At 35.9% G+C, this 22,526-nt stretch overlaps 1 protein-coding gene across 2 annotated transcripts in view; it reads right to left on the reverse strand.

Moving 5' to 3' along the window:
* LOC140467301 (TBC1 domain family member 22B-like) overlaps positions 1-22,526 on the reverse strand; it is a 309,619-nt gene that overhangs the window by 25,755 nt on the left and 261,338 nt on the right. For both annotated transcript variants that reach the window (XM_072563569.1, XM_072563570.1), the window contains exon 12: positions 1,060-1,155. In XM_072563569.1, the coding sequence (XP_072419670.1) occupies positions 1,060-1,155 (96 nt within the window). The remainder of the gene's footprint in view (positions 1-1,059; positions 1,156-22,526) is intronic.

The following is a 22,526-nucleotide window of genomic DNA, read 5'->3' on the forward strand; positions in this document are numbered from 1 at the left end:
CATCTTTTGCCTTGATCCTTTCTTGAACAAAGGGGTTACTACAGCCATCTTCCAATCATCCAGGACCTTTCCTGACTCCAGTGACTCTTGAAAGATCTCAACCAATGCCTCTGCTATTTCCTCAGCAACCTCTCTCAGAACTCTAGGGTGTATCCCATCGGGGCTAGGAGATTTATCAATTTTAAGACTTTTTAACTTTTCTAGCACTATCTCTTTCGAAATGGCAACCATACTCAACTCAGCTCCGTGACACCCTTTAATTTTTGGGATATTACTCATGTCTTCCACTGTGAAAACTGACACAAAGTACTTGTTAAGTTCTCCTGCTATTTCCTTATCTCCCATCACTAGGCTCCCTGCATCAGTTTGAAGTGGCCCAATGTCTACTTTTGCCTGTCGTTTGTTTCTTATGTACTGAAAGAAACTTTTACTATTATTTCTAATATTACTGGCTAGCCTACCTTCATATTTGATCCTCTCATTTCTTATTACACTCTTTGCTATCCTCTGTTGACTTTTGTATCCTTCCCAATCTTCTGAGCAACTTTCACAATCTCAGGTATTCCAAAGCACTTTCAAGTCAACAGGTTATTTGTGAAGTTCAATCAACATTATAATGTAATGAAACATGACACTAATTTGTGCATAGGATGATCCAAAAATGGCAATGAGATAAATGATCTCAATCTGCTTCAGTGTTCTTGCTCGAGGGAGGATTATACCTCGGGTTACTGGGAAATACCTGTTCCTCTGAATAGTATCGTGCCATTTCTATATCTAACGAAGAGAGCAGACAGGGCCACCTTCATGAAATTCATCTTCAATAGCAGTAAAGTGCCCAGCTTCTGCTGATGTGTCCAGAGGAGGATCGAACCCTAATTTTCTAATCCACAGGCAAAGTTGCTGTCACTAAACAAGGATGGCAGCTTATTGGCCACTTACTTTCTATGCATTTCCTTTCAACAGATATTAGTCATTATAATATCTTCAGTTTTAAGCAGAGTAGCAAAAGCCATTCATGGAGAATCTAATATACATAATATATATTTTGTTACTTACTTGAAAGTCATCTTCTTCCAAAATTTCCTTTCTCCATTTAATGAGGAAAGCAGCACAGACATACAAGTGAAAGTGAGAAAATCCCTCTGGCTCTGACTGTAAAAGAATAATATCAACAGGAGTTACTTCAGAGGCAAGACTGCCCAGTAGTATAAAGCGATAAATTCCAATTGACTGTTGAGACCTATGTAATACAAGAGCAAAACACCATCCCAATTTATCACTCAGACATAACAAAGACATTTTATATTACTCAATAATAATAGAGTGATGCTGTAAATCTTATAAGGAACTTTAGCTTCTAATTTTTAAAACTATTTTTTACTGAGAATAGTTTTTTTTAATTGCTGATTAAGACTAGTTGGTATCATGAAAGGTAATATTATTTTCGGGCGGCATGGTGGCTCAGTGGTTAGAACTGCTACCTCACAGCACCAGGGTCCCAGGTTCGATTCTAGCCTCTGGCGACTGTCTGTGTGGAGTTTGCACATTCTCCCCGTGTCTGCGTGGGTTTTCTCCGGGTGCTCCAGTTTCCTCCCACAGTCCAAACATGTGCAGGTCAGGTGAATTGGCCATGCTAAATTACCCAGAGTTTTGGGTGCATTAGTCAAAGGCAAATGGATCTGGGTGGGTTGCTTTTCAGAGGGTCAGTGTGGACTGGTTGGGCCGAAGGGCCTGTTTCCACACTGTGGGGAATCTAATTATGTTTGCCACAATCATAAAGACCATCGTTGAGTTTTGAAATATATCTTTCTTAATGCAATTTTAGTTAAGAATGGCTATGTTGAACTTTCCCAATGCTGAACAAGGTTATCCAGTGAAAAGATGTAGCTTACATCTCAGGAAAGTCCTGGGTTTCAATTAATCAGTTAGTTGTATCTATATACAAAGACATGCTGTAACTAATGTTAGCATCCCAAGGGGGAAAAAAAATAGAAAATTAGAAAGCAATGCCATTGTTGACATTTGTCATACAATCCCAGTTAGATATATACATAATTGGATGAGAAGACACTCAAGTTATAATTCCTCTGCATCTGGTTGGTTTGTCATTATTCACCAATACATGTCATATGATAATGTCATTCAGATATACATACATACAAACATATAATCTCGCATGTTTCAATAAGATCAGCACTCATTCTTCCAAATGCTAATGGTACAGACACAACTTATTCAACTATTCTTCTAAGACAAACCTTGCATCTTGAAGTAATGGAGTGGAACCTTTCCGCACTGCTTTTAATTCAAATATTTCCTTCTTTAGACAAGGAGATCAAAACTTTACATAGTATTCAGTTTTACTAATGCCCTGTAAAACCAGCAAAACTTCCCTTTTACATTTCCTTCTCCTTGCAATAAATGATAACATTGCATTTCTTCCTTCCTAATCATTTGTTGTATCTGTATAGTAATTTCTGTGATTCATGTACCAGGACACCCAGATCGCTCTGCACCATACAGCTCTGAATCTCTCTCCTTTTAAATATTGTGTTTCTATTCTGTTTGCCAAAGTGGACAAGTCACATTTTCCCACATCATATGTGCATTTTCCAAATTTTTGTTCATTCAATTAACCTATCTAATGTCTGTGAAGACTCTTTACATCCTCTTCACAACTTATTTTCGTACATAAATTTGTGTCAACAGCAAATTTAGCAAAGATAAATTTGGTCCCTTCATTCATGTCACTGATGTAGACTATAATCAGTTGAGATCCCAGCACCAAGCCCATGTCATCTCAACTGTTACATCTTACCAAACAAAAAAATGGCCACTTTATGCTAATGCAAGGTTTCCTATTAGTTAATCAATCCTCTAGTTATGCTAATATTTTACCAAATATATCATGAACTCTCATTTTCTGTTGTAATATTTGATGTGGTGTATTGTCAAATGCCTCCAGAAATTCAAGTACAGTACATCTAGAAGCTCACTTTTATCCTCATTGCTTGTTCAATTTCAAAGAATTCTAATAAAGTAGTTAACCATATTTTTCTTTCCACAAAGTCATGTCACTTCTGCCTGACAGCATTGAGGGTTTCTATCCCTATTATAACCTCCTCTTTAATAGATTCCTAATGAGAGATGTTCAGATAATGAGCATGTAGCTCCCTAATGTTTGCTCCCTCTTTTCTTGAAGAAAGGAGTTAAATTCACTATTTTACAACCTGATGGAACCTTTCTAGAATCTAGGAATTTAAAATTTAAAATTAAAACAAATATATTGACTCTCTCAGTTACTACTTCTTTGTAACCTTACTATGAATTTCATCAGCGCCGCAGGTCAGGCAGCATCCAAGGAGCAGGGGAATCGACATTTCGGGCATGAGCCCTTCTTCAGGAATGAAGTAGGGCTCATGCCCGAAACGTCGATTCTCCTGCTCCTTGGATGCTGCCTGACCTGCTGCGCTTTTCCAGCACCACATTTTCAGCTCTGATCTCCAGCATCTGCAGTCCTCACTTTCTCCTATGAATTTCATCAGGACCTGGGAATTTATCAGTTTTTTGTTCTCTAACTTTTCTCAGTACACTTTCCTTTTATGATTGTAATTGTTTTATGTTCCTCATTTCCTTTGTCTCTTGATTTTAAATTATTAAATATTTTAAATTACATTTGTGTCTTCTACAGTAAAGACACACACAAGGTGTCTGTTCAATTTGCCTTGTAATTTCTTTATTTTCCATTATAAATTGCATATAGAGGACCAATGCTTATTTTAATTACTCTTTTCCTTTTTAAATAACAGAAACATTTAATACCAATTTTCATATTTCTAGCTAATGTTCTCCAACTTTTCTTTTAAAAAGACACATTCTTCTGTCTTGCCACTAATCTTTATAGAAGTCAAATTTTAGTTTTTCCCAGTTTGATACAAATGCAAAGACCATGTTGTTTATTTGATTGTTAACTAAAATGGGAACAGTAAGGTTTTAAAAGTTAAGGATTTTTAAAGGATTATTGCACTTTTCCAAAGAAAGTTAATTAATACTCATTGTAAGTGCTATTTACACAGTTCCTTGTTCAAATAATGAGGGAAGTCTAATTATAGATGAGCTGGAACTAAGGGCTTGTACATGTATAGACCTTTGAATGGCAAGAAGTCGCTGATTGGTCTATGGGCTAGTGACCAGTTGTCGATGATATCATTGTTGACAAGCAGGAAGCCTATGTGACTGGCTCCTGGGTAACTGCACAGCTTCTTTCAAGATCAAAGCTGTGTGCCCCTGAAAAACACATCCTCAATTCTCAATCTGCCTCTCAAATGAGGGTCAACAATTCATGAACCTTTTAAACTCCTGCCTGTACCTGTGCCCTAGCTTTTAGTGATGCATGCACATGGGCACTTAAATTCCTTAGTTCTTCAAAATATCCTGATCTCTCATGATTAAAACATCATTCTGATTTATTTTTCTCAGAATCAAACTGGATGTTTGTGGATACTTCATATTCAGTAGAAGACTCGCCAACTTTAAGAGCATTTAAATGACTATTGGATAAACATATGGATGAAAATGGAATAGTGTCGGATGGATAGGTTTCAGATTGGTTCCACAGGTCAGCGCAACATTGTGGGCTGAAGGACCTGTACTGAGTTGTAATGCTCTATGTTCTTTGCATTTAGATAACTGACAATTGTGAACTCTTTGCATCAGGCAAAATATAGTTTTATGACTCTGTTAAATTAAGCCATCTTTAAAGTTTGCCTCAACACAAAAAGCTATTGTAACCAAAATTTATATTGGGAAAAGGGAACTCATATTGCAGAATCTGCAGGCAGACAAAAATTGGAAAACAGCTCTGCATCATAAAATTCTTCTGAAATAAAAGTATAAAACTTGTTTTGTTATTTCAACAGCAGGAAAATTAACTTTGTGCAAGCACAACCCAACATTTGTCATTAAATTTCTCAGACGCTACAGTGGAAACGTGAAGTCAGAATAAGTAAATATCCCCTTAGAATGGAATGATTGCAACACCCAATTTATTTACCATGTAACTGAATAGAATAGCAAACATGTGGTAACTAAATTCATAAATGCTTATATGGAAAATTACAGAGTGGTAATACTCCACTACTTCATTCCACAAGAGGCCTCTTAGAATGCACTTCACAGGTCAATAGAAACCAGTGCCTCTAGCCTGAAAGCAATTGACTTTCTGGACATTAATTTCTTGAATTAGTCCATTCAAATTTTAGACTTCAGTTCTCTACTCCATTCTAGTAATAACAGAAATACTGAAAATATTCAGCACAACTTCTAGCCAATTCTTGTGGAGCAAGAAAATAAGTCAATGTGTCATATCAATTCCTTTCATCAAATGTGGCTCCAACAAAAGGTCATCAATGTGAAGCATCAAGTCTGTTTATCCATCTCTGAAATATGATGTCTGACCAATTGAATATTTCCAGCATATTCTTTTTTATTTCAGATTTCTAGCACCCACAATATTTGCTTCTATATCTCTCTGGCTTGCTTCAAAATGTTTTCTTGTAAGCTTGAAATTTTAATTTGTATTTTTGTTTGTTCTCCTGTTCCTATCAATTTCTGTCATTCTCATCGTAACGATGAGAACTCCTTTCTTGCTTTGGGAGTGCTGTATTAATGACAATGATTAGCGTAATTTACTTCACGAGAGGCAGCATAATTGAACAAGATCCTTTCGTTATTTGCTGTCATACTCATGCTATAAGTTTCTCTATAGGCAGGTGACAATTTCATTATGACAGACACGATTCCCCTTCTGTTCCAAAGTAAATGAATTAAGATATTTTGGTGTTTTCACTATAGCTTCACCAAGAGGTGCTGAATAGCGGCTTGGAATCAGGCACAAATTTTAGCCTCAAGTTCCCTTGGATAATAGCTGATACAATACTGTTTGTGTGGTCATATCTAGTTAAAAATAATAAATAAAATATACTACAAGGGGAGACGGGCGTTGGCATGGTTAGGTGGCAGAAATTTAATCTCATTGCTACATTCTTATTGAATGCTTATCCTCAAAGCTTTCAATAAAGGAAAGCTGCATCATACTATAATACTCTTGTCAAGTGAAGCTAAAACAAAAATATATTTGAATCCTTAAATCTTTGGCGAGTAAAGTGGTTCAGTGGTTAGCACTGTTGCCTCACAGCACCAGGGTCCCAGGTTCAATTCCAGCCTCGGGCACCTGTCCGTGTGGAGTTTGCACGTTCTCCCAGTGTCTGCGTGGGTTTCCTCTTACAGTCCAAAGATGTGCAGGTCAGGTGAATTGGCCATGCCAAATTGCCCATAGTGTTAGGTGCATTAGTCAGAGGGTCTGGGTGGATTACTCTTCGGAGGATTGGTGTGGACTTGTTAGGCTGAAGGGCCTGTTTCCACACTGTAGGGAATCTAATCTAATCAATGAAAGCAGCAATCTTTGCAAAGCTTCTTATTAACATGAATTAGTCATCTTGTACTCCAAAAGCAATATTTAATAAGCAATGAGCCTTTGCGCCTTGCATGAAAATATTCATAAAAACTAGGCATATGAATGTAACATATTATCCAGAAATGACAATGTATATAGCGACATATAAAATGCCAGAGCAAAATACCACAGTTACAGGAAATCTGCAATTAACAACAGAAAATTCTATAAAAATTTGGCAGGTCTGACGATATTATAATGATAGTCTTTCATCTTAATTAAGAAAAGCTGAATGGAACAGATTTAAACAAGCGGCCAGAAAAATGAGAGGAGGGTAAAGCATAAATAGGAAGGTCTGTAACAGGATGGAAGGCAGAAAAGATTAAGTGACAAAGAGAGATAATGGTGCAAGGCAAGGTATTAATGGGTAAAGTACAGAAACAAAAGGTGAATTGAGAGGAGTCAATTAGAATAACAGAATTATTACCAACAGTTATTTTTGAAAATAAGAGGTAAAAGCTATCAACTGACATTGAACTCCTACTTGAGCCTTGCAGTCTGTAAAGTTATGAATCAAAAGGGTATCATTCCTCAAGCTGATTAGGTGTTATTAGAACTGTGCAGGAAGACAATGGGTGATGTTCCAAAATGAAACTGGGGCTCAGAGTAATACTTTTAAACGGAACTGAGGTTTTCCACAAATTGTTAACACAATATAGTTTGTTCTCCCAGATACAGAGGAGACAGCTTCATGTGCAGTGAATACAGCATACAAAATGGAATGTGATTCATGTGAAAGGAGTATCTAAAGCACACTGTTCAAACTTTCAAACAGCATGACAGGACAGCTGGGATAAGAAACTTTACTTATTAATAAAAAAAACTCAAAAGTACTGGCTCATGGAAGACCAAAATGTATTTCAATTTTAGATTTTTAATATTGCACTGTGTTGTGAGGATGAGTTGGGAAAAATAATTTCCTTGATTGGGCACACATTTACAATAGCGGATGATTTTAATACTTAGAAAACAAGGAGCCAAGTTGAGGCAATTTCGAGTTGTTAAGGCATGGAATACTTTCCCCACATGAAGTTTTCAAGAGTGCAATCACTGGATACTTTGAGGAATGACTGACTGCAGATCCAAGGTAAGAGGGATAAAGGAAGAGGGATAAGAGGGATAATATGATGTCTGACCAATTGAATATTTCCAGTATGATTAGTTTTGTGTTTTGTGAACAAAGATGTAGCACAGAAAGAATCAGCTGTGAACTCATCAACTTTTGTCTGCCCAAAACACAATCTAAAGTCTAAATCTAGGGTGGGGAACCTGTGGCCTTAAGGCCGCATGCAGCCTTCTCGGTCATTGTGTGTGGCCTTTTGAATGAATCCAAATTTTGCAGAACAAATCTTTTATTTTTTATTAATATGGTTTTTTTCATCCTTTATTATTTTTATTTTAATCTTAAAATGAACATATTTAAAATACCAGAGAGTAAAAGAAAATTCAACGAAATAATCCTCACAGACTGACCGCTACAATTAAAAAATTGGTAAGTCATAAGGGCTAAAACTGCAGCTACAACCAAATATTCAAATGCTTTCCTACAAAAAGCAGTCACAACAAAGTCATTAAAAGGTTAGTTAATTTTAGAATTAACTTTTTTTTAGTTAGTACATAGTAGTTAGATATTAACAAAATTTTGAAGAATATATAATTGAAGTTTCTTGGATGCGGCCTTATTAGATTACAACTAACATAATGCGGCCTTCCAACATGAAAAAATTCCCCACCTCTGGTCTAAATATTTTACCAGAAATTATGATTGCAAACACTGATTGTATATTATTTACTTTTCAAAATTGGGGATTAGATAGATCAGTTGGTTGGATGGCTGGTTTAATTGCAGAATGATGTTAACAGCATGGGTTCAATTAGCATGAAGGACTCTCCTTCCCAACCTCTCATCCAGCATGAAGTGTGGTGACCCTCAGGTTAAGCCACAACCAGTCATCTCTCTCGTGAGAGGGAAGGCCTATAGTCTGGCAACTATGGTGACATTTACTTTTCAAAACAGCTTTTAACTAAAAGCACCTCAAATTACAAATTAAAAATTCTAGCAAAAAAATTAATATGGTCTGCTGCTACAACAAAGTCAGTCAGTCAGAGACAAAAAAACTGCTGATGCTGGAATCCAAGGTAGATAACCAGGAGGCTGGAAGAACACAATAAGCCAGGCATTGTTTAAGGACAATGTGCTGGATGTGGAGACTGGCAGGTGAAGACAAGGGTGAGCAGGGTTTACAGCAGTGGAATGGGGAATGGAGGTTGTGCAGTGGACGATTGTCTGGATGGCACGTTGGGGAAAGTATGTTGTTCAAAATTGGTGGACATCTGAGATGCTTGAGTGTGGAATCAGACTGCAAATTGGAAGAACATCATCTCATCTTCCACCTGGGTAGTCTACAGCCCAGAAGACTCAATGTTGAGTTCTCCAATTTCAAATAATCTTCCTTCCCATCACCCAACTCCCTTTCCAGCCACTCTCCCTCCCTCCCTTCCATTCCTTTCATTGACTTTTCCTTCCAGCCACCAACCGGATTCATTCCTCCCATCAACCAACCAGGTCATACCTTCTACCTGTCTTCACCTGTCCCCACCGCCTTTATCTGCAACTCCCCTTAAAGCCACTTCCAGTCCTGAAGAAGGGTTACACCCAAAACATTGACTTCTCCACCACCTGATGCTGCCTGGCTTGCTGAAAACAAAGTAAGTCAGCAGGTTTATACTTTCTGGTTCAGCCAATGACAGGAGAACAAGGTGCCAACCATCTTTTCACTTTTATTGCATAAAAACAGCTCTACTGATTTCAAAAGGAAATTGAAAGCATGAAAGGAGTGGATCAGTAACAAGTTCAGTTAACAGTCAAACTAAGAAGTGATGAAAAACTAGATTTAACAAAACAGCAATCAGAAATTTAACAGATAGGAAAAAGGAGGCAACACCTTCCAACTATATACCGTCTTTACCATAAAACATCCCAAAACTCTTTATAAGAGCACTGTGAAACAAAATTCAACGGTGAGCCATATATGGAGATATTAAGTCGGAAAGCCAATAGCTTGGTTCAAGATGTAAGATTTAGAAAGTAACTCACAAAAAAAAGCAAAAAGACAAAAAGGTGTCGGGAGGAAATTCCCTAAGATTGGTGGGGGGGGGGGCTTAAATCATTGAAAAAACAGCCACCATTTAAAAGTGGAAATGATCAATAGGCCAAAATTGGATCAGCAGACATCACAGAAGAGTTTAGGTTTGGAAGAGATTACAGAGAAAAGAGGTTGAAGTCATAGAGGGCTTTCAAAACAAGGCTAAGAATTTTCAAATTCGAATATTGCTTGCACAGCAGGTATTGCAATAACAGAGGTGAGCAGCACTTGGTGTGAAATACAGCATAGGAAGACAACCTTTCAAAGGACAGAACGTGGGATGTCACTCAGGGGTTTGTCAGAATAATCAAATCCAGAGATAACAAAAACATGGATGCGAATTTCATCTGCAGGTAGCCCGAAGCACGAGCATCATTGGGCTTTGTTACGGAATTAGATAAAGTCCAACTTAAGGGGATTTCTACGCATTCAACAATAGCAAACTCATCAGGCAGGGTAAATAATTGTAGAATTCTAGGACTGAACTGATGCTTTTGCTTTTATTTAAAAATGTTGAGAGACGAAAATAAAGATTGCAATATGAGATTAAGGTGCGAACTGAAATAAGCAAATACAAGACAAAGACAAAGATGCATTTTTTAAATTTATTTTTTTCAGGACTAGTGAGGCTGTTCAGTAGAAATTCTGAACAGAGTATATCATTAAAGAAGAAACAAGTTAGCAAGATGTGATTCAATAAGATGTGATTTTCATGAAGGGTTTATTAGTAAGATAATAAGCCAAGCCAAACACGCACAAGAGTTCTTAGAAGAATGGCACTCCAACCGGAACTCTATCAACAAACACATTGACTTGAATCCCATTTAAGGCCCCCCCCCCCCAACCAGAGAAAAAGTATAGGAAATGACATCACCAACACAAGGAAGCCTAAACACACAAATAAAATGTGGGCCATACCACCAGTGCTTCACCGGAAACTCACTAAAGATGTTACCCAGCGTGGTAATGAAACGTCTGAAAACGAACCTTCCAGCTCAGTGAGCAAGCTTACACCCAGAACCTCAACCTGAGCTACAAATCTTCTCTAGACTGAATAAAGGAAAGATTAAAAATAAACATGATTCCCAAAGATTAACTGCAATTAAATGTGGCTGCAACAGCCCAGAAACTTTAATTCTGTTACAATATTAAAAGTTCTTTTCACAAAACGTGAATAAAGGTGTGTTCTTTTTGGAAAAATTAACAGGTTTATAACACCAAATAAGTAAACCTATTTCTGATCAGAAGGTTACAAAAATAAAGAGAGTAAGTCACTAATACAAAGGGTGAGGCTTACAACAGGTAAAAGGGTAAGACCAATAAGAACATAAGCACGAATATATGCTCACTGTGAAATTGTAGTATTACTGAACTGCTGATGCATCAACTTGATTGCTACCAATATGGTATAACCACATAAACACCTGGCTAAAGAGGAATTAATTATTACTTGTTCCTGGATAACTTTTCAATTGAAAATTAAATATACAGGTCAGCAAAAAAAATGGTTATGATTACATTTCCTGCCAACAAGTTGGCATAATTATTCAATGAACAAGGCAATGAAGAAACATTTTAATATTCTTCAGTGTGACAAACCCAAAATGGGATATATTGTTCATATTTTAGAAAATGACCAAGGATGAGGTTGAAAGAAGTTAAACAGGAACAAAGGAGAAACTACATAACACTTTTCACATTCTCAGTACAGTCCACAGTCAAAAACATTTTTGAATTACAGTACTGTTGTTTTGTTGGTCTCTCAAATAAGATAAGTGATCAACATCCTCTGATAACATTTGGTGAATGATAAATATTGACCAAGACATTTAGAGATGTCTGTGCTGTCACCAATAAAAGATTGTGGTCTTTTATATACAGCAGAATCAGCAACTGAGACCTTGATAATTTGCAACTGAAGTTATAACCATTCTCCATCACTCTAACATGCCCTCAGTCCTGTTGGGAAAGGTCAGCTTCCTGGGTGAATGGTGAATACACCACCTTCTAACTCAGAGTATAGTAGTAAATGTTAATTAATTACCATCTCAAATATTTCATAAGAGTGAATTGATTTGGAAGGTTTATGAACAAAATATGCTGATTCACCACATAATATTTACTGTTGCTCTTCCCATAAAAAATGATGTAAATATTTGTTGAATTTAATGTAGCCAATGAAACAATTAAAGAGAAAAGCTGAAAAGTCACTTAAGAAACAAGTTAACTTTAAATGAAAGAAACAGCAAGTGAACCCGTTTCTACATTGTAAGAAAGGAACAGTTGTGACATCAATGGTTATTAAACAGAATGAAACTGTGGTCTATTTAGTTACCATGGCACCATCTAGCATTTGATAATAATGAGACAACATTATTTTAGGAGCAGAAACAAAAAAAACAATGCACTTTGATACTGGTTAGGATAACAGAATTCACTTTTTTCAACATAGTAGGAAAGTTATATGTGGCATTGAATCTCAGGAATGCTGTCATTCAAAATGCTCAACTCTTGTGGCATTATAAAAAAGGAAACTTTAGTTCAAACATTATTGTTCTAAATATCCCTTCAGCTACTTGAATGGAAAATACTCCGAAATTAAATGAATATCAAATTTCACAAACTTACGAAAAGTCAAAAACACAAACTAATCAAATAAATAGCAAGGATGACACAATATTAATGCTGCACTGATTAACCAGCCCTATCAGGTTACTCAAGCAGAACAGTCATCGACACTCTGATAATTAAATACGCTTTTACATGATGCAATTTAACAAACTATATTTCAGTTATCATAGACAATTAATTTACTTCATAAAAACTGAAACAGGCCATTTAGCCCCTTGAGACTGTTCAACCATACAATTAGATCTGTATGATATGTTCACAAACGTCATAACCCATCTTCCACTTTTATTCCATAAATCATAACAACCTTGCTCATTAAAAATACCAATCTCAGTTTTGAATCTTTTAATTTACCTGTTATCAATGTTTTCAGGGAGGAACTCAAGTTTTCCCACTGTACCTTACAAACATTTATTTCCGTTCAGCAGTTGGAGGATGAGGATTAATCTCTACTTAATTGATCTTGATACTTTAACTGTTGAAGACAATGGTGTATGCAGTGGGTTTGAGGATTGCCCTTTCTTTTAGGCAGTCTCCTTTTGAAGCTGTTGGAACTAATTGTCTTTTTTTGCCATAGTTATAACCACGCTGTATGCAATGATATTCGACAACCTTATCAGAGTTCCTCGGGAAAGCTGTAACAGACAATTCATTTGTCTGATTTGCTGCCCTTAAGATTACAGCCATCAAAAATGGTTTTTGGAAACTTAACATAAAGTAATAAAAAAGAAGCCAAATTACTTTAATGTCAGTCATGAAGATTCAAGTGGTAATGCAAAATAGAACATGATTGAATGACAATAATTTAAGTCTTGCTCAATCGCTGAATTAGTGATCTGAAAGATAGCAACAATTAAATCAATATTGGGAATAAACAGCATACAGTGTTTTATCACAGAATATGGATGCAGTTTGCCACTTTACAATACAGTGGTGTACTTTTTTATTATACATGTTGTAAAAAGTATGATAGCAAATTTTGCACACAGTCCAATTTAGTTTCTGATCATTATTTTCTGGTAAATAAGGTATTTATGTTTTGACGACATTCAGACAAATAAAATTGCACTCAAGGGCAACTCTTAATCTAGTAGCTATGATGCCTGCCATTCCAGCTTCCCACTCTTGTCACGCTCCAATTGTATCACCTGCTGCACCTTGAGGTTGTACCATAAACCCCATTATGCTTAAATGTTTTAACCTATTCTTGTTTGGTCAACCTGCTTCCCCATTCTATTTTGCTCCTTATTCTCCCTCTCTTATTGCTTTGGCTTAATTATTTCTATTTATCCTAACTTTTGTTTCAGTTATTTTAATTCAATACTTTTTTTTTGTTTTGGGCACCAATCATTTTTGATTTGAAAGCAACGTTCTCTTTGCAAAAGGCACATCATAGCCAAGCCATTTAGTTCAATATGGCCTACACTGAAACATGTGATCTGTTATTTACTCGTGGGATATGGGCATCAGCACAACCATCTCGAATGGAGTTGAATTCTTTAACCACTGCAATCTATATGGTGAAGGAATACCCACACAGTTATATTAGGCTGATAGTTGCTGTTTTTTGGCTGGTTACAAAGAAGGAATATGGTATATTTCTAGTTCAGGATGACTTGGCAAGGGGTTTGGAGGTGGTGGTGTTCCCATGAACTTGTAGCCCTTATTCTTCTAAGTGGAATTGAGATTGGGTGATGCTCTTGAGACAACCTTGAGAAGTCTTTTAATGGTATTGGTACAAAGGCTCTTTAAAGATGAGGTCTGAAGGAATTGGGATTCATTCCAATTTCAGTACAGATACCAGTTTTCAATAACTGCTTAATAAACTTTTTATAAGAAATAAGTTGTGTTTATTAAAGAAAACCTGGTTGATACGTCATTTCGATGCCTAATATAGGTAAATTATATGATTGGCAACATACAGAACAGGATATATAAGTTAAGTTTATGTATCACCTGTAATAATAATCCAATCCAAACAAAGAAACACAAACTCTTGGAATAAAATATATTTCTCTCTGCAGAGATTCACTTGGGATGGGGAAGCAATTAGCCAATAATGTTTAGCTCTCGAAAAGTTAAAAAAACCATGGAATGTTCAGATGGTTGCCAATCTCGAGTTCTGGTACATAAAGCTGAGCACCATTCACTTAAGATTCCACAGATACTGAAAAAGTCCACATCCAAATGCAACAAGACCTGGACAATATCCAGGTTGGAGCTCATGAATGGTTAGTTAATTCCATGCCACACAAGTGCCAGGCAATGACCATCACCAAGAGAGACTCTAACCATTGCCCCTTGATATTGAATGGAATTTATCATCACTGAAGCCGTTACTATCAACAGCCTCAAGGTTACTATTGACCAGAAATGAAATTGGGCTAGCCATATAAGAACTGTGGTTACAAGAGCAGTTCAGTGTTAGGAATCTTGCAGTGATTAACTGACCTCCTGACTCCCCAAACAATGTCCACCATCTGAAGGCACAAGTCAGAAGTATGTCAGAATATTCTCCACTTGCCGAGATAACTGTAGCTCTATCAACACTCAAGAAGTTTGACATTAAAGTAGCTCACTTGACGGGCACCACATCAACCAACATTCAATTCCTCCACCATCGTCACTCAGTAAGAGAACTGTGCATCAAGCTTTTGTAAAAAAAATCATTCACAGAAAGAGGGCATCACTGGCCAGGCGAGTATTTATTGGCCACCCATAATTGACCAGTGGGCAGTTAATAATCAACTATAATGTTGTGCAATTACATACTGCATTGTAGAAATCCACTTGCACTCCTTCAACAGCATCTTCAAAACCACAACCACTACCATGTGGAAGAACAACGGCAGCAAATATTTGGGAACTCCATTTCTTTCAAGTTCCCCTCCAAGCCACTTATCATCCTGACTTGCTGGGTCAAAAGTCTGAGATTTCCTCCCTAACAACATTGTGGGTCTACAATGGATTATATGGTTCCATCCCATGAGTAAATAATAACATATCTCTCATAAGAATAAAAAACAAACAGCCACCTACTAACAGAAAAGTTCAGGTCGAACTTTACAATTTAATTAATTACACAAAATAAAATTTATTGAATGGGTTTGTTTCGAGAAAAGATCCATCATCTCAAAGGTTTGGGGTCCTAAGGCTAGATCAATACCAAGACACATATATTAATAGCAGCGGCTTTCTATGACAACATTTTCTCTAAGCACCTAATGCTGTGTCAGAGTCTTTGCACAGTGTTATCAATTGCCAATATTCAATTTTGAGTGACAGTATGCTCTGACCTACTCTTATGATAATTAAACACATAAGAAATGAATACAAGAACCACATCTGATTTTGAAATGCTAAATGAGGTTCAGAGCTGATTATTCCTCCCACAGAAAATCTCTGCATCTGTAGTTTCTCCATTTTTTTTGGGATGTGTACAATAGAATTCAAAATGTCCTGAATGCCATCATGAAATCAGTCCTGACTATAAATGATTCTACATGACTGAATTGGTTCTATTTTGGTAACGGGTCAAAAAGTCCAAATGGCAGATTTAATAATCTGAATAGATGTAATCAGATTAAGTACTGTTGAAACATACACCATAAATTCACAATCTGTCATCCAGAAATATATTGATTTTATAACTAACTAAATTCACTACAATTAATTTTCTATTTCTCTTATTTATTCAAAGACAATGTGGAAAGCTTGTCATTCTCTGCTTTGAATAATTAACATATGGAACTGTTTATATTTCAGTTTAAACAGAGAAAAAAAAGCAACTGTAGCAGATGATGCTTGCAAAACCATGTTGTTTTAACTCTTAAAGTACCACAAAGCACTGGTTTCACAAACCAGTAACTAAAAACAAAATTCATTAATCTACCCCTAATGAAGTTACAGAAGCAAAGCCACTTCAACCTCTTTGTCTTTTCCTTTCTATTTCGGCAATCCATATTACTCAAGGGGTTGGCATGGAATGCAGTCAGATTGCAGATCTTCTTGGTATTAACTTTCTTTTGGATTTTAAGGCTGATCAATGTAATGTAACAAGGTGAAGTGACTGAGTGGCATAGATTAGACATTGTCAACATTATCAACATCTATTGTAAAATAAGGGACTTAGACTGGAACCAATTCTACTCTACACACCGTGAATGTTAACTCACGCAATAATGGTTTGCTGAAATGTGCTATCTGGTTAAGCCAAACCTACAAATTTTAGAACAACTGACTGATTATATTTTACTCTAATTTATTTTCCTGTGAGTGAAGGAAAATGATTTAATTGACATGTCAGCCAATTTTATGATTTTGCTTCATTTACTCCAACTTACACCTAGTAAAAACATTCCCAATTTAAAGGAAAAGCCTCAGCAAAATGGGGAACTTGGTTCAAAAATGTGTGCTCAGTAAAGTTTGCTTCAATTTGAAGGATTTAGTTCCGTACTGGTAAAGGAAATCCTCTCAAACTGGAGTGTGCCAGAGACGGAGGGTGAACTCTGCTCACTTGGTAGAATTACTGGCATTTCTTGCATTTTGGTCAAATCAATCTAAGCCATTTTCTTTCTCTTTAAAATATCACTACTATGTAAAAGACATTTCTGTAGAGCAGTGCATGAACTCATGATTTGGATAAGCTCACATGAAGACTTCTTTTGATTTGAATGTTTCAATTTTAAAATAACCAGCTCAGCTTTATGTTTTAAATAAAATAAGAGTGTAATTTAACCCCCAGCTATTGCTGGAAGTTATTTAACTAAAAGTGATAGAAGTATTAGCTAAACTACATATTTAAAGCAAGCATTGTAAATGGAGACTAGAAATTGAAGCTTTTCATCTTGTATTCAACAGAACTAGGATGCCAGGAACACAGTTGGCAATCTAGATGTATCCCTAAACTGAAACTGTGTTTTTTGAAATCATTAACTCAGAGACTTGTGCAGTTGAATTCAATTTCAAAGCTATCATGAATGTCAAAATAGATGGCCTTGCTACGGAGTTCCTTTTAGGACCAGCTTTTGCTTGCATCTTTATTAGTTACCATGAAAAGTGCACCTCGAATGAAAGTACCACTAACCTCTCACCCTTGTTTTCACTCACCACTCAATATATACCTTGTGATTCCTGCGGTCCCATATGCTACAAAATCTTATTGGCAGCCTTGTGAATAGGACTGTAGCCACCTGATCATCATGTAAGCTGTACTTCGAGATAAATCCTTCCAAACCTATCCTACATGATAACAGATATCCTGATCAAATCACCACTCAATGTATATCATGAAAACTCATGAAAGGGCCTATTATTCATTACCTTTAGCTCGGAGAGCTGCCCAATCTACCTCAGATTACCTGGAAGGGGAAGTTGTTTCAAACATTTCACCAAGTGAAGATAGTTTGTCTTGTGTAGCTACTATCCAGTGCAATAATGAGTGGTTTTCTCTAATAAAGAGATAATGCCAAAATGATGTTTTGCTAACCACACAAAGTGATGTTTGAATTCCAGTGCTGTTCGAATGCAGGGATGTAGGGCTGCACACACTAATGATTGGTGAACTTAATCAAACATGTTTTGTTGACCATTTGCAGTTGGTAGCACATACTTGCAAGCTTCAGCAAAGCATTTCTACCCATTAGATCTATATCTTCTACTGGAAATAATTTGTTAAATAATCTGGACTATGCTAAGAATTACACCAGAAAGCAAATTTAAAATCATCAGCCAGGTCCACAGTGTGATACATTTATGTGAGTTATAAGTTACATACATAAATATTCAGGACCCTATTCTATGCAGGCAAAAGGCACACATGTACATTGCATCTTTCTAATAAAAGGGATCATGCAATTGACTAAAATCTACTACCCTTCCATGACAATGCCCTAACCAATCTGAATCTACCTGCCTAGTCTGAGAATTAAGAATATCAGTGATATTTTCCTGCAGTATCCCCATACCAACTGTAGTTCAACTAAACCTTTCTCTTTCCTCATTCGTTATAAAATGGTGCCTCTTTTTAAAGCATGCTTCTTGTACCTAGTTCTGATGACTGCAAGATGACAAACTGTCTCTTTTGAGTAATGTTTACATTCTGTACTACCAAACATAGAAAAACTAGGAGATAAAAATTAAGTATGAGGAACTCAAATATTGCTGCAAGACTCACTTGCTTGGAGATCATCTTTCTGAAGTGAAGAGGTTGAAACCTGAAATCAAATTCAGCAGCTGTGATGGCTTACATGGATAAATATTAGAGGTTTCTCCCAATTGTGAGATACAGTCAGCAGAACAGGTCATGGGAGAATAAAAAAAGCTATTTCCTTTTGCTTTTACAGCACTGTAGGTTATGGTTTTTGCTAGTTTGATTCAGTACAGTAGTCTTTTAGCTTTTTCTTGTCTGTCCTACTTGATTCCAGTTTTTTTTCAAAACATCTCTTTCATAATGGTTAGATGGTTCTCCTGAGATCTTTTCCCAAGACAGTTGTCCCAGCCAACTTTTGTAACAGTTCAAAACTTAAAAATGAGTGTTTTCCAAAAACATGAATCATACTTCCATATTAGGTATTTGATTAGTCCATGTGTGGAGCACTGACATTGACCATTCATTAATTTTGGTCAAGGTAATTAACTAGCTCGCTCAGTTAACTGGATGGCTGGTTTGCAATGTAAAGGATGGGTTTAATTGCTGCACAGCGGAGACCACCATGAAGGACTCTTCTTCTTAACCTCTCCCTTCACCTGTGCTTCATTGCTGGGTGATTGGAAAAATAATTATTCAGTTTTCTTATCTTAATGGATGTAAACATTTCACTCTTTCATGTTTTTCAAAGTTCAAGTTCTTAGTTTTTGAAAAGTAGGCTCAAAAAATATTGAGACACAACTGGAAAAAACTTAATGGGCAGCAGAATATTGCAATTCTTGAAGCACATACAATCAAAAGACAAAAGCCATAAAATACAATAGTTGGTGGCAACATTTTAAAATGAAGAGAAAGATCCTCCAATTTAATTTAGCAGCTGAGAGAATTGTTCCCTTTCATAGCTGATCAGAATGACTGACAAAAATATAAATAATGTACTATAACGATTACTTTCCGTAAACAAATTATTGAAACAACTTTTTAAATTACTCTTGCCAATCTGTCACTTATTAATATTAATTTTAACAGGTCAAAGATTACAGGAAATTAAAATATTTTAATTAGACAAATATGTTTTTTTTAACATAATTAAGCTGAGACAGTCCTTGGGTTTAAAAGACAGTTGATACCGAAATTAACTGGAGTGCAATAAATTACTATTATAATACCCACTTCTAATGTTGAAATTAACAGTGAATTTTCTTTAGTGACATGATGAAAATTATAAAATAAAATTTGTGAATGCTTCATAAGTATGGTTTAATCCATTTATATACTAAAGGAACTCTGAACATTGGGATAGGAATATGCAAACTCAGGTAACCCATCAACTCTCTGTAGCCTCTGTAATTAACCATGCACTGATGATCAGAAGGACATTATTCATCAGAAATTATGATAGGTGTGGGACTACAGTAGCATGCCAAGAATTTTTCTTTCTTTCTTTAAAGGCTCTCTTCATGTCTTCATTCTCAAAGCATTATTGACATACAAGGAATAACGTGAGCCTTTCTAGGATAGAGAATAAAGAGAGGCAGAATAGGAGGCAGAGGGGTAAACAGAGCAGCTAAGAGTTAACCACATTGCCGTGGGTCTGGAATCACACGTACGCCAGACCAGTTTCCTTTCCTATTGAATATTTGTGAACCAGACGGGTTTTTCTTGTCATCATTAGACTTTCAATTCCAAATTTTTATTGAATTCAAATTCCACTATTTGCTAATTCCCAGAGTGTTACCCGGGTCTCCAGATTAATAGTCTATCAATAATACGACTAGACAATCACCTCCTCTTGATACCAAGGTTAGCAATCCATTTAGCAGCTTCAACTCTCACAGTGTAAATAGTTATAATACAATTAGGAATCCTTCTCTCAGAGTAATAGCTCAGTGTGTAGACGATGGTCTAACTTGGATGGCCAGAGTTACAATATGCACTGTTCCATTTTTACTTCTCTGTCCTCAAGTTGTTGACAGTAGCCCAGATTTTTCATTGAAGATTGATGGGTAGGATGTCATATTGAAGTCAGTTACCAGTTTGCAATTGGTACTGTTTGCAGTCAACCAGGAGATGCACCATTGAGAAATCAGGCTGGCATCAATTTGTTGGATGTGGAGTGTTTTCCATTAGGGTACATGGGCTCTGGATTCTGGATCAATTGCAATTGGTCTGAAAATGATAGAAGTTTGATGGATAAGGGTATAAAAAGATATAGAATAAAAGCAGCAAATAGAATTGAGGTCCAGTCCAGCAATGGTCTAAATGAATGGAGACATAACCTTGAATGGTAGAATGGCCTATTTCTATTCCTAAATGTCAAAGATATAATTAGTAAAGAAGTGAAAGTTAGATTATAAAGCCCTTAAGTCAGATTTTCTTTCTGTTCAAATATGTAAACTTTTACTGTGATAACAGAAACAGAGCAGACTTCTATGTAGCTGTACTAGAAGGACAGAGGTTCAAATACTCTTTGAAGAGGTGTAATCGTCACCCAAGTAACTATCATATTGCAAGCAGAATATTTAAACCTACAACACGATAAATGATGGGGTGACTTCAGAATTATTTGTGGTATTGATTTGTATGAATTTTAAGTAGCTTGCTCACTTAATTACAGATCAATACCATTCCATACAGATATTATTAAGATTAAAGTCTTTGAACTTCTCAAAGTTCAATTTCAATGGCAACATTCTGGAAATATGACATAGGTTAAGCTGAAATACTAGACATTTGTTTTAGAGGCTTGATTAAATGCTATTTGCAAGGTTTGAAAGATGCAAAGGAAAGATATGCAGATAAGCTTGCAACAAAAGACAAGTAGCTAGCTAGATAACAACTGCATTACTTTTGTTAATAACTACAAATGGATTATCGGATTGAACTCCAGAACTTTCAGGTTAAGATATAAACAGGTCTCAAAATGCCTAATAGTACAACAGCTAGTAGCATCTAGTAGATTATACTGCAGTCTAGATATGAACTGTCCAGGAACTATTACTTTTTGGCTTTCAACTAATTCTCAATCTGCTTTCTTTGATTGCATTACTGCAAAGCGAGTTTTGCGTTTCAGACTGCTACAGTGGGCACAAATGAAACTAATTGAAAATACTTGAAAAGTGATCTATCTTTAGTCCCTGGGGTGAATTTCAATACTTCAATCAAATACCTGTTTTGTCTTTAAAGCTTCAGATGAGACATTCAAATTTCAAATGCATAACATTTTTTGGTGGTATTTGCAATTGAAACGAAAAATGATAATTATTCTGAAAACTAACAATCAAATGTTAAGAGCATACACCTGTAATGAGGACTGTATAAGCTAATTATTGCAACCATTTGGCAATCTGTTTATCCAGCAACGTTCGGAGTCAAGCAATTCTGAGCAAAACTGTAAACATTTTTTGACCACAATACTCTTTGAATTCAACATTAACCTTATTTTTTTATCTTCCGGAGTGTGAAATATATATTTAATTCAAAATGATTTGAAAATATAAATATAGATTACACATTTTCAAATGGGGCAACCCTGGTTTATAGTTCTACATACACAGCCTTCATCCTGACATTCAAGTTAATTTCAGATGAATATGTAAACACAAAGTATGCTCACAGGTTACATTTTACAGTGCACAAAAAGTCCCCTTTAAATGGGATCTGTTGTTCTCTAATTTTAATGTACTGCAGCTGCTCTGAACTTGATCGAAATGTAAAGTCAATTTTATTAGAATGTTTGCTTATGCAAACAGAACTAATTTCCTATTTGCAATTTATTTCAAATCTCCTGCAGAATAGTAAATGGCAAGGAATGCATCATTAGATTGGGGGCTTCATGTATAAATGAGAGCCGAGTGGCCCACACCTTGAATATGAATAACAGGCTATATAAGTAATTATATAGAAACATTCAGAAGCTATTAAATTAATATGTTTATATTCAGCCGTCAAGGGCTATTTTCACCTTTTCAGAACATTAATACAATTGGAAGAAGTGAAATAGGTTCACTACATCAATGAAAGATTAAAACTAATGGAAAGAGAAATAATAAATGTCACATCTAGCCTGAAAATAAAATGTAAT

This window comes from Chiloscyllium punctatum, chromosome 45 (assembly GCF_047496795.1).
Source record: "Chiloscyllium punctatum isolate Juve2018m chromosome 45, sChiPun1.3, whole genome shotgun sequence".
In the NCBI taxonomy this organism is placed as follows: Eukaryota; Metazoa; Chordata; class Chondrichthyes; order Orectolobiformes; family Hemiscylliidae; genus Chiloscyllium; species Chiloscyllium punctatum.